General features: G+C 28.3%; 2 protein-coding genes across 3 annotated transcripts in view; one reads left to right on the top strand and one right to left on the bottom strand.

Annotated features, from left to right (window-relative positions):
- LOC117168250 (basement membrane-specific heparan sulfate proteoglycan core protein-like) overlaps positions 1–12,082 on the bottom strand; it is a 1,113,250-nt gene that overhangs the window by 390,780 nt on the left and 710,388 nt on the right. The gene's annotated exons all lie outside the window — the stretch shown is intronic.
- On the top strand, positions 81–1,283 carry LOC117168253. Of its 2 annotated transcripts, none has more exons than XM_033353756.1 (4): positions 81–158; positions 267–425; positions 482–637; positions 817–1,283. In XM_033353756.1, exons 1-4 carry the CDS (start codon positions 120–122, stop codon positions 970–972), a joined length of 510 nt encoding a protein of 169 aa, XP_033209647.1. In that variant the 5' UTR covers positions 81–119; the 3' UTR covers positions 973–1,283. The 2 variants fall into 2 exon arrangements, with proteins under 2 accessions (XP_033209647.1, XP_033209648.1); XM_033353757.1 differs by having other exon boundaries at positions 114–195.

The raw sequence follows: 12,082 nt of genomic DNA, 5'->3' as shown, positions 1-12,082 counted from the left end.
TATACTAATAATTTGTTGATAAAGTTTTTCCGGTTTTTCAAGCGAGCATAAGCTATTTGCTTATCAACTTACGTACTTCAGTGTAAATTGTTAATTAATCATAGCCGCACGCGTCCACAATGCTAAAGTTTCTGTGTCTTCTATTTATTTTTGCTTATGTAATAAATTTCATTCCTTGAAAAAAATATGTATTGTGTACGAGGATAAAAAAATTCTATTAGAAGTGTTCATTTCTCAGAAATCTAATTGTTCATTTTATATTTTAGGCAGAACAACACACAGTACATTTTCGTGACTTTGAAGTTTTTGATGTTAAATCCAATCCATATGTAAATATTAATCATGCTAAAGAAAGACCTGACAGTAGCGGAAAAACTGACATTAATTGGAAAACTCATATCAGTCGAACCTCACATCCTTTAAAGGTATTTTGTTTAAGTATGCAAATTTTAATTTTTTCATAACAAAAAAAAATGTTTAGGTCAACTATACAGTTTATTACCCTCAACTTGAAAAAAATAGAAGCGAGAAAGTAGATAACCTGTGTGGGGTATATCAAGAGGGTACCACTGAGGGAAACATGCAAAAATTTCTACTGAAAGTGCTTGCAAATATTGAAAAATGTCCAATTCAAAAGGCAAGCATGACTAATTTTGTTAATAAAATACACAAAACTGTAACTCATACTTTAAAAAAAAATAGTTTACAGTTTAAACTGAAAAATGACTTCTTCAAAAATAAAAAGGACAGATTGAACGATATAAGTCAACAAATTCTATCTATTATAATCTTAACATGAACATTTTTAATTTCTAGGGAACAACATATTCAATCCCTGAAAAATTCAGTATGTTTTTCAATAGTGATCAGAAATTTTGCGGAGAGATTGAGGTGAAATTCAACATATTCACTGAAGCGGATTCAGATTTGATTATTAGTGGTGGGTCGAAGGGGACTATTACAGGCTGCTAAATAAAAAATTCTGTAATTATCTTCGTGATTTTAAATTTAGACGAAAAGATTGTATCAAAGTAATATGGTTGGATAAAAATGTTAATGTTGCAGTAAATAATAAAGAAGAAATCTCATAGGTTAATAGTTGTTACAATAGAACATTATTAATTTTATATCTTAAGGTTATGGGATGAGTGGGTAATGTCACCAGATGGTCACCTTATCGACACTTTTTTAATTTTCTAACTTATTTTCAGAGGAAACTCAACATCGAGTTGAAAATTTAGGATAATAAATAAGAGGCACTAAGAAAGGCGGGTCTGGTCCTAATTTATAATAATTATGAAAGAAGTTTTTTTTTAAATATTTTTTTTTTAATTTTTCCTCATTTTTTTAATTAGAACCAGACCCACCTTTCTTAGTTCTTCTTATTTATTATTCCAAATTTTCAACTTCATGTGGAGCTTCGTGTGCAAATAAGTTAGGAAATAAAAAAAGTATCAGTAAGGTAGGAATCTGGTCACATAATCCTCTCGTCACATGGCCTTAAGTAATAAAGCACGATTTAAAATAAATTTAAATTTCACTGATACTAAAATAGCAGTTTATGCGCAAAATTCTAAAGAATATGGAAATACAAATTTATAATAAAAATTTTGTCAAAACAACTATCTTATTTAAGAAGTACTAAGCATTATCTACGAGTACTGACTGCAGTGTTCCTCGATTACAGAAATAAATACTTGAAAATATAATTGGAAAGTTCATGATGTGATTTTTCTTCAATTATTAAAATATTCGCTACCTAAAGTAAACGTTTTTTTTTTAACATAGACCATCAGTTACAACATTTTTACGTCTTGTCCATGATCATTTTCAAATAGAAAATTCAAATTGGTCTCCTGGAGTAAGTCTTCAAGCTGCTGAAATTTTCTAGAAATAATTTAATTTAGATTAATTTATAATATTTTTGAACAGGCTTATTAAATTTTATAACGTTTAAAAAGTAATAATTATAGCGAGATATATTCTTTAATTTTAAGAGCAAAAAATGAATTTCATTTTTACGTTGTGACAAGTTGAAAAAATGTGTAAACTGTAAGTCCCTCATTGCAAGGCACACTGTATTATATTTCGTTCAACAAAATAAATAACGATATGATAAATTATTTTAAATAAAATATACATTAAGAAATTACGACAAAGAATCACAGTATACAATTTAAAAAAATAGTATATTTATTAGGGTGGCCCTAGTTTTATTTTTAAAACAATTTTTTTAATAATTTTTTTTGTGCTCAGTCTCTAATTTTTTCTATTTGTCTTAAGAAACATCCTTTTCACACAAAAGGAAATTTCTTTGAGTGGCTTATGCAAGCAAAAAAGATAATTTTAAAGATTTTAAACCGACAGGAAAATAATTATTTTTCTAATGGCTTTTATGATTGCATATTTTCTTAGTGTCGCTTATTAAGGATTTTAAGAAAAGTTTGATTTTCTATAAATCTTGAATTATTTTTTCAATTATTTTTTAAATATTTGTTTTTAGTAAGTATGTACACTTTTTTAATAGATACAATATTTTCTATTTAGAATGATTTAGGGTTCAGGATTTAGGATTTGTTAGGCTCAATAAATACCATCTTGAAATACATTAAAAAAAAAAATTGATTGATTTTAAAATTTTAAGTAGAAAAATGAAAATCTTTAAACTTAATTTTGCAAATGACTATATCGCTACAAATTTTTTTAATGTACGCACAGAAATAACAAAATGGCGGCTGAAAGCAAAGAAAAATGAAATTCGTGTTTTTTTCTCAATTTTTCATCCCCGATTTTGTTTACAAGCCGGGACCTATTTACTTTTCGAGGCGTTGGGATTGACTGACGTTCTTTTGTATAAAAAGTATAAAATGAATAAAGACATTTTTATAATGCATTTCAAGAGTGCTCTATTAATAATCTCTTAACAAAATTCACGAAAATAAGGTTTTTTCAAGGATAGCTACTAGAATGACCCCCCAATTTTCTGTTTTTGTTTTATGTTTCCCAATACAATGCCAACGACTTACCTTCTAAGGAATGTTTCGCACCTTTGTTTTTATGTAATTTCCGGGCCCAATCATTTTTTAAGGAATTTTATAAGAAGCTTAAATATAAATATTAGAATTTATCATGATCAAAATAAAAGTTTCTCTGATCTGGACGCTTAGACAAAGGCCATGAAATTCGAAAAAACACTCATTTAAAGCATGTTATCAAGCTTAGGTCATATTCATCAATTATAATAAAATTTGAAAAGTTCTCTGATTGATAAGTATTTGAAATCGATAACAAAATGGAAATAAATTAGTATTTTTAATATTCGTCTTTAGCAGGGCAAGCGTGTGACTTTTTTAAACATTCCATTAGGAATTACTATCACATTCGTCAAACTCTCAAGAAATAATTTAATTTTTAAAATTTTCACTGTTAAGGAATTTATTTTAAGAAAAACATTCAGAGGTAGTTTGGTTTCCCCTTTTACCCTATCTCATTCGTTTTTTTTACAAATCCCGGTCTAAACATGGGATCATTTGACTGCTCAGAAATATAATATTCTCTCATAAGTCTCTTTACGTTTTTAATTAATGGTATGATTTTATTAAAAACGGTGATTCTTCAAACTTTTCTTGAAAATTTTTGAACATAAATATTTAGCCTTAAACAATGTCATAAACTTGAAGTATTTATGCCGTTTCTGTCTGAGAAAAACAGGTCAGTGAAAGAAATACAATTTGAAAGAAACAATAAGATAGTGACTTAAAACAAACTGAATAATTTCGAAAAATATTCAAAAGTTAAACAATTAGAAATATTTTTGTTACTGTACGTTCATTAGAGAAAATGATATTAAAGAATTGTATTCCGTGTCTTATCTTTGTGATTTTTCTTCAATATACTGGTAAATATAATATATTTTCGAAATCCTTCAAATAAAAATAATTTTTTCAATGTAAAAAGTGCAGACGTGCTTCTGCTCTGAAATGAGTTTTGTATCCTGGGTGGAAGATATATGAAATTATCTTACTTTTAAAAACGAAAAATTAAACTTCGATTCCTTGGTTGATGAACGAAAAGTGGTTACAAAATTTGACCAGACAATAATCTAAAGGAATTTTGCAAAGAAAACTTTTTTATCTTGGTGATTTTTCCTCAATATGTTGGTAAATATAATATCTATAATTTCGAATATATTTTCTATTTCAGGATATTTATTTTCTTTTCGAAATGCTGCACATGAAAATAATTTGTTTTTTCTAAAAGTGTGCAGAAGTATTCGTGCTCTGAACTGAGTTTTACTTGCAAAAACAGGCTTAAAGCTCAAAAGTAAAAATATGTTATTATACATTGTTATATATAACATAGTGTTTTTATGATATATACGTAAGCCTTTTCAAGTCATAAATTGAAATTAATTAAAAAATATTTTTAAAATCAATTAAATTGAGTAGAATTGGGTTAATTTAGAAGAATTCAAAATGATTATAAAGAATTTAGGATAAATTATTAATAATTAAGGGAAAATTGCATATAAATTGCAAACAAATATTTTTAAGTTTCTTCTAATCTTTGAAGCCCTACAGAATCTTTCACGTCTTGTGAAACATTATTTAAAATCTATTAAAATATTAGAATCTCTTTAAATTATTTACTCTTGGAAATCCCTTGAAAGCTTTCAAATCTCTTGTACATATCTTCAAATCTTTCAAATTATCCTAAAATATTTCAGTCTTTGGAATACCTTTAAACTATTTAAATAAATATAAAAATTCTAGGAAACTTTTAAAATTTCAAAATCTTTTACAATAACCTCTAATATTTCAAATCGTTTTAACTCACTAAAATATTAAAAATCCCTTCAAATTATTAAAATGTATTAAAAAATGCGCGAAATGTTTAAAAATAGATTAAAATATTTTAAAGAATTCGAGAAAATTCAAAAATAGTTAGGGACCTGAAATGAATGGCGATTAATCAATAAGTAAATTTGGTACAATTGGAGAAATAGGGACCAGTCTGTTGGGCCTGGATTTATGAAATTTATTTGATAAAAAATTTGCCTAAAATTCATGTGCATCTAATTTTTTTCTATACTTAAAAATCGATAGATTTCTAGATTAATTTAATAATGCATGAAATAGTAATTAATTTTCCGCTTCTAATTTCTTTTTGCAGAATCGGGCATATCATCGCATAAGCTTTAGCAACAAAAAACTTTCGTTCGTATTGATTTTCATAAATATAAAGCCCCTGAAAATGAGTTTAGGGGATGACCAAATGAAAATTTGTTCGTAGTAATAGAGGGTGAATACGTCATTGCAGTACTGATGAAGACTTTTATGATCAGTCCATTTGTTAGGATTGATGTCGATGTTTAAAAACACCCACAAATAAATGGAAAAACTATTTCCAGATAAGATCTTTCCTAATTTTGCCCAAGGCAAAATTCAGCCGTGGTGCAGATTTGGGTCAGTTTTGATTTAAGTCTTATTACGATCAACACTGTCATTCCAATCAAGTTTTTCATAAATAAAGGATTATATATTTGATTTTCCATTAATTATTATTTTGCATTCATTCATGTCCTTATTCCTTTATTGTTCGAACATCGAAATAAAAGAAAACATAATTTATGCAACTCGAAGAGAGAAATTATAAAAAATCTATCTACGCCGTGAAAAATCTTTTGAATTCTACAAATATTTCTACAAGACTTCTGTAATACAAGCGTAAGGTAAAATTGCAGAGATAGTATTGGAATAACGAAATTGCAACAGATGTATTGTAAGTGTTGTAAATCGTGAAGTTACCGTTCAGCATTCCAATACATGTGTTAGAGCTTTTCTAAGACGAAAATTGTTCCCAAGGAAATCGCAGAATTAATGAAATTCAAAGAATTCTCGCAATTCCCCGGATTTAAGGAATTTCCAGAATTCATGGAATTCATGTAATTCACGGTATTTATGAGAATTACGGAAATAACGAAATTCATGGAGATGAAGGAATTCAAGAAATTGATGCAATTGGCTACATTCATGAAATTCACGGTATTCAAGGAATTCACGGAATTTATAAAATTAACCAAATTCACGAAAATCGCAGAATTCATGGAATTCAAGGAATGTACGAAAATCACGCAATCGTTAGAATTCAAACAATTAATAGAATTCAAGAAATTCCTCGATTTCAAGTAATTCGCTGAAAATGGCCGAATTCACGGATTTCGCGGAATTCTTAAAAACCACAGAATTCATGGATTTAATAGAATTTATGGAATAAATGGAATTCACGAAAAAGATTTAATTCACGAAATTCATGGAATTCAAGAAATTCGAGGAATTGACTGTAATCGCTGAATTTATGGAATTCAAGGAATTCGCGGAATTCGCGGAATTGAGAGAATACGCCGAATTGTTAGAAATGAAGGAATTCACTGAATTCATGGAATTATTGGAATTTATGGAATTAGCGGAATTAAAGGAATTCAATAAATTTACGGCATTTGTAGAATTCCAAAAATTCGTGGAATTCTATAAATTCTGTATATTCCGTGAATTCCGCAATTTAAATCCATTAAATTAACACATTGAATTCGATTATTTTCTTAAATTTCATTAACACATTGAGCTGATGATTTGCTTAAATTTCATTAACTCATTGAATTTGATGATTTCCTTGAATTACGCGAATTTTATGAATTTCACGATTTTCTTGAATTTCGTGAATTATTTGAATTCCGTGACTCGATTGAATTCCGCAAATTCTATAAATTTCATTAATTCAATTAATTTCATGAATTACACAAATTCAACAGATTCCATGAATTACACAAATTAAAATACCTTTATGAATTCCGTGTACTCCGTGAATTACATAAATTCAGTGAATTCCATCATTTCCATGATTTCCATTAATTCTATGAATTTCGTCAATTCCATCAATTCCGTGAATTTCATAAATTCCTTAAATTCTGGAAATTTCTTGATTTCAGTGAATTTGTTGAATTCATTGAACTTCTAAATTCCGTGAATTTTACGAATTTAATGAATTACGTGAATTCCGGAAATTGCGTGAATTCCGTAAATTCAAACATGCCGTGAATTCCTCAAATTCAAAGAATTCCGTGAATTCGTCAAAACACGCGAACTTCACAAATTGCGTGAATTCCTTGAATTATACAAATTCTGTGAATTCCGTGTATTCTATAAATTGCGCGAAATCCTTGAATTCGTTGAATTCCATTAATTCCATGAATTCTGTAAATTTCCTTAATCTTATGAATTCCGTGAAATCGATCATTTCCGTGAATTTCAGTTATTCAGTAAATTTGGTCTTTTCTGCGAATTCCATTGATTTATTGAATTCGACAAATTGTTTCAATTCCGTAAACTCCACAAATTCCGTTAATTCTTCAAATTCCTTGAATTCTTCAAATATGTTGAATTCCGTAAATTCAATCAATTACGTGATATCCGCAAATTGCGAAAATGTTGTGAATTCTATAAATTTCCGGTTTATAAAGCGAGTGTCAGCTGTTCACCTTATCTACTTTTGAAGATATGAAAATATAATCATAATTTGCTGATAAAGTTTTTCCTGTTTTTCCAGCGAGCATCAGCTATGTGCTTATCAACTCACGTACTTCAGTGTGAATTGAGAGTTAAACGTAGCCGCCCGAGTCCACAATACTAATGTTCATGCGTCTCCTCTTCATTTTTGCTGACGTAGCAAATGTAATTTCTGTTAAAAAATTATTTATTATGTACAACAATAACAAAATGGGTGTTTATTAGAACTTTCAATTTGTTAGAAATTCATTTGTTCATTTCATATTTTAGGCAGAACAGCTCTCAGTATATTCTTGAAGCATTAGTTTTTCTAGTCCCCAGAAACTACATATGTATTTATTGATTGATTGATTTTTTTATAAAATACATATTCATATAAATTTTATTAATTATACTGAAGGTGATTGCCAATATTCAAAAAAGTCCAATTCAGAAGGCAAGCATGACAATTTTTTTTAATGAAATACACAACACTGAAATTAATCTTTACAATTAAGTACAGTTTTCAGTTAAAGCTGAAAAATAACTTTTTTGAAAATAAAAAGGACAGACTGTGTCAAATCAGTGAAATAATTACGTCGATTATAATCTTAACATGGCCGTTTGTAATTTCTAGAGACCACCATCTTTAATCACTGAACAATTCACTATGGTTTTAACAACTGATGAAATATTTTGCGGACAGATTGAACTAACTTTTAACATATACTCCGAAAATTGTTTTAAAACATTAATTTTTATTTTTTACTCAATCAACATAGATCTCAATTTAAAATTACAAAAACAGTTAAATTAAACCAGCAGACACAAATTTTCAAAAAAATACATAACCAATATGATCGAAATAAAAGGTATGTTAATTTTTAATAAAAAATAACTTATTTAAACAAAAAAGAGGACGTCTCAACTAAAACATGAATTTATTACGAAAATATTAATTATCTACAAAAGAAAATTAAAATCCAGTAAAATAAAGGTACATCAATTTTGAACCGAATAGTTGAGTTTTGAACCAAAATTATACATCTGTCACAAAAAATGGAGCAATAAAATTTTCAGTAATGTAGTTTTATGTTCAACCACGAAAAAAAACGTTAAGATTCATTTACAAACCAAACAAATTAATTTTCAAACAAATGGTTGCATTTTTCACTAAAAATGATCACACTTTTAGGAAAAGAAATCAAATTTCAAACCTAAAAGATGAAATTTTAGAAATGTTAAGTAATGCAATTATTAGAAATAAATGAATAAGTAAATCACAAGATATAATTATGAAAAAGTTTCAGGTTATGATTACATTTCAAATAGTTTCTAAGCCACCAAAATTACGCAAACATTTCAAAGTTAGAAACGAAGAAATACTTAAGTAGGCTCAATTAGAATACAATTTAAAAAATATTAATAAAGTCATGAAGAAAATACCATAATTTAGAAATTGTTGGTATGCATCACGTTATCTAGACAATTTATGATTGTTTCAGTGTCAATGAATTGTTTTAAAAATCTGAGATGACCATTATTAATCAAATTAAACATAAGAATGTATAAATCTCTTTAAAAAATTCTAAAGGAATAAGTTTATTTTTATTAATGAGCTAATATGTATTGGAACATACCTGCAGTTAGTGCTTGAAACTGTTTAAATATTATAAAAACAAAGAATAACATTTATAGATTTTATGATGATACAAATAGCATGCCTGTATTTATGCCAGGACTCAAATAATAAATCCATTGTTCAAGAAAAATAATATAGATTAGACAATTTTAAATTAGTTGATGCATAGAAAAATAATTCAGATAATATTTCCATTAAAAAAACCAAAGTAATTAAAATAAATAACAAGCTGAGAAATTATGACAAAGTAGCTTAATATAGAATTTAATAAATAACATACGCGTGCTTATAAAATGTCTATAATGGAAAATATTCCAAAGAGGACAAGTTTTTCTAATCGCAAAAATACCTGAAAGTTTTCGAAATGCAATTAAAGATAACCTTGACCCCCTCATTTGTATAATTTTAATGTATGCCATGTTGTTTAGATTTTTTTCATAGCTTAAATAAAAAAAGATTTGATTAAATAATTAGGTGCACATTTTGTGTCTATCGCGGACTTTGAAATTGGACGATGAAAAATTAATTATCGTACATGACGGATTTTCCGTTAAAGTAAAGAAATAAGATAATAAAACAGTTGACAGAAAATTATTATAAAATATTACAATCAGAGAAATATGTAGATAATTATATTTTACGCTAATTCAGAAAAAACGATGCTCGAAACTGAATACTCACACTAATCTTAGTAGTAACTTTCTGGTCATAAAAAATAAAAAAACAAAAGTGCAGAATTTAGAACAGTTTTATCTTTATGATTTACTTTTTGTAATTTTTCTTTTTCCAGTGACAATTACCAAACAGCATAAGTCAATTTATTATTTCCACTGTATTCATTAACAATTGGAAATTATAATTTCTTACATTATTATTGTGAATTATTAATGTTAAGGGTACAATATATATTTTACTATAGTACCTTCGACCCAAAATTCTTCCAGTTTAGTTTGGGAAATCAATAAATTTAGTGTATCTTATAAGGGGAATTTCTTAACTATTCTTAATTCATAAATGCAATGCTAAAATGTCAATCGGGGACATTCTTTGTGATTTGACGAGATTTTTTCTCTGCTTCATAACATGTGTTACAAAGATTCTTGCTCAGAAATAATATATTAATTTTGTTACCAATAAGAACTGCGTAGCTGAAGAATAGTTAAGTGATCAATAATTTGTTGATAAATGTTTTCGTTTTTTTCCAGCGACTGTAAACTGCTTTCTCTATCTATAAATGGATCTAAATTTCTTCATTTATATTTTAGTAAACTAATAATGTTACTTTAGAAATTCTAGTTAGTAAAACCAGTTAAATTCTTCTAATTTATATTCCTCGTAAAAATTAAACCCAATAATTTCTTGCATAGTGATGATACAATAAAATATCCAACACGAAACAAGGTGGATTTGGAAGTCAACAAGTATTCAGTGGAAAAGAAGTATATTTTCTCATCAAATTTTCCAGTTTTCAGACCTAATTAATAAAATGCAATAAGATAATCAAACTGTTTTTATTATAAATTATTTTTTTATTCGAAAAGTCTACCACTATATTTTTAGTAGAAAATGTTTATGTTCTGGTCAAACATTTTATTATCAGTTTGCACACTTACATATGTTGTTAATGTTAGTGATTTATTTAATGTTATTGTCTTTCTTTTTAGTGACCTTTAAGTTTCATGGTTGACAGAATGGTTTTCACCCAATGCCTGTAGAGCGGATTGAAACAAGAACTTTGCATTTCTAGGTATAAAGCTATCTGAATTTTAATTTTCAATAGATTTGCTATACGAAATAATATGCATTACTAGGAATGTAACATAACGGTTTCAACTCTTGTGAACGCTGTGCTTCATCCTTGGCAATGCAACATACTATTTTTGTTTTGATTCGGACCTTTTTCCAAGAAGTTCAGTGTAAACCATGGTTCTGGCGTGTGTAGTCATTCAGATACTTGAACCAGTTTAAATGAAGTGTGCTATTCGAGACCCTTTAATATTTCAGCATTGAATTTAAAGTAATTGTTTCTTTAACAATCCAGGTATTTTAGATCCAATCTTCAAATCTGTATTTCCTTCTCTTTCGGTTTTTGTTAAGTGACTTTCCCGGCTCGATCGTATTTTGGTCTTTTGGGAAGTGACAAGTCAGATAACGTATTACTTACGGTTGTGTCAAAATCGATCGTTCGATTTTTGTTGGTGCAAGGTGCTACATGTGATCGACTTCAACCGGGCCAAGTAGTGAATTCTTCCCTGCGCTATGCCAGCCCGCGAGTATTAAAATAATATTTTCTGTCCTTCGAGCCCGATGGTGGGTAAGCGAAGGAGCATAATATCAGGCTTGGCAAACGTACTTCTTGCCTATGTGATTGTTTTTAATAATGCAAACATCCCGAGACAGGCTTTCAGGCATAACTACCACACTGCTGATGGCTTTTTGGTAGTGCTACGAAGGCCTCGAGAAAGGCCCTCAGACATGAAGAACGTACTTACTGACCATAGGACTCTTCTTAGCATTACAAACGTCGCGAGACAGGCTCTCAGGTATGACAACCAAATTGCTAATGGATTGTTTGCAACATTGCAAACGCCTCGAGACTTGCAATGTTTTCAAAATTGCAAGCGGCCTAAGACAGGCTCTTATGCATGACTGACTTATTGAAATTGACAGGTCATATGTTTTTCTCTTTTTATTTACTTGCGCTTAATCTTTGATTTTAGTCTAATAAGATGATTTTGGATTTATTTCCCCGAACAAAGGGAGATAGATATTCAGAAGCAGATATTAAATACCTTACATATGAAACCGGTATTTTTTCAAGAAAAAACACATTTATTTCAAGAGAATGATAACAAATATTTTATTCAAAGTATGCGCCCTCGCTGGCTACACATTT

This window comes from Belonocnema kinseyi, chromosome 2 (genome assembly GCF_010883055.1).
Source record: "Belonocnema kinseyi isolate 2016_QV_RU_SX_M_011 chromosome 2, B_treatae_v1, whole genome shotgun sequence".
NCBI classification, from domain to species: Eukaryota; Metazoa; Arthropoda; class Insecta; order Hymenoptera; family Cynipidae; genus Belonocnema; species Belonocnema kinseyi.
This window is presented reverse-complemented; position numbering and strand designations above follow the sequence as displayed.

What these genes read in the sequence shown, in the direction of transcription:
- LOC117168253 (XM_033353756.1), top strand. Translation starts at nt 120, where the DNA reads ATGCTAAAGTTTCTGTGTCTTCTATTTATTTTTGCTTAT. An exon ending in GAACCTCACATCCTTTAAAG is followed by an intron (nt 426 to 481) that starts GTATTTTGTTTA and finishes AAAAATGTTTAG; the next exon opens with GTCAACTATACAGTTTATTA. An exon ending in AAAAATGTCCAATTCAAAAG is followed by an intron (nt 638 to 816) that starts GCAAGCATGACT and finishes TTTAATTTCTAG; the next exon opens with GGAACAACATATTCAATCCC.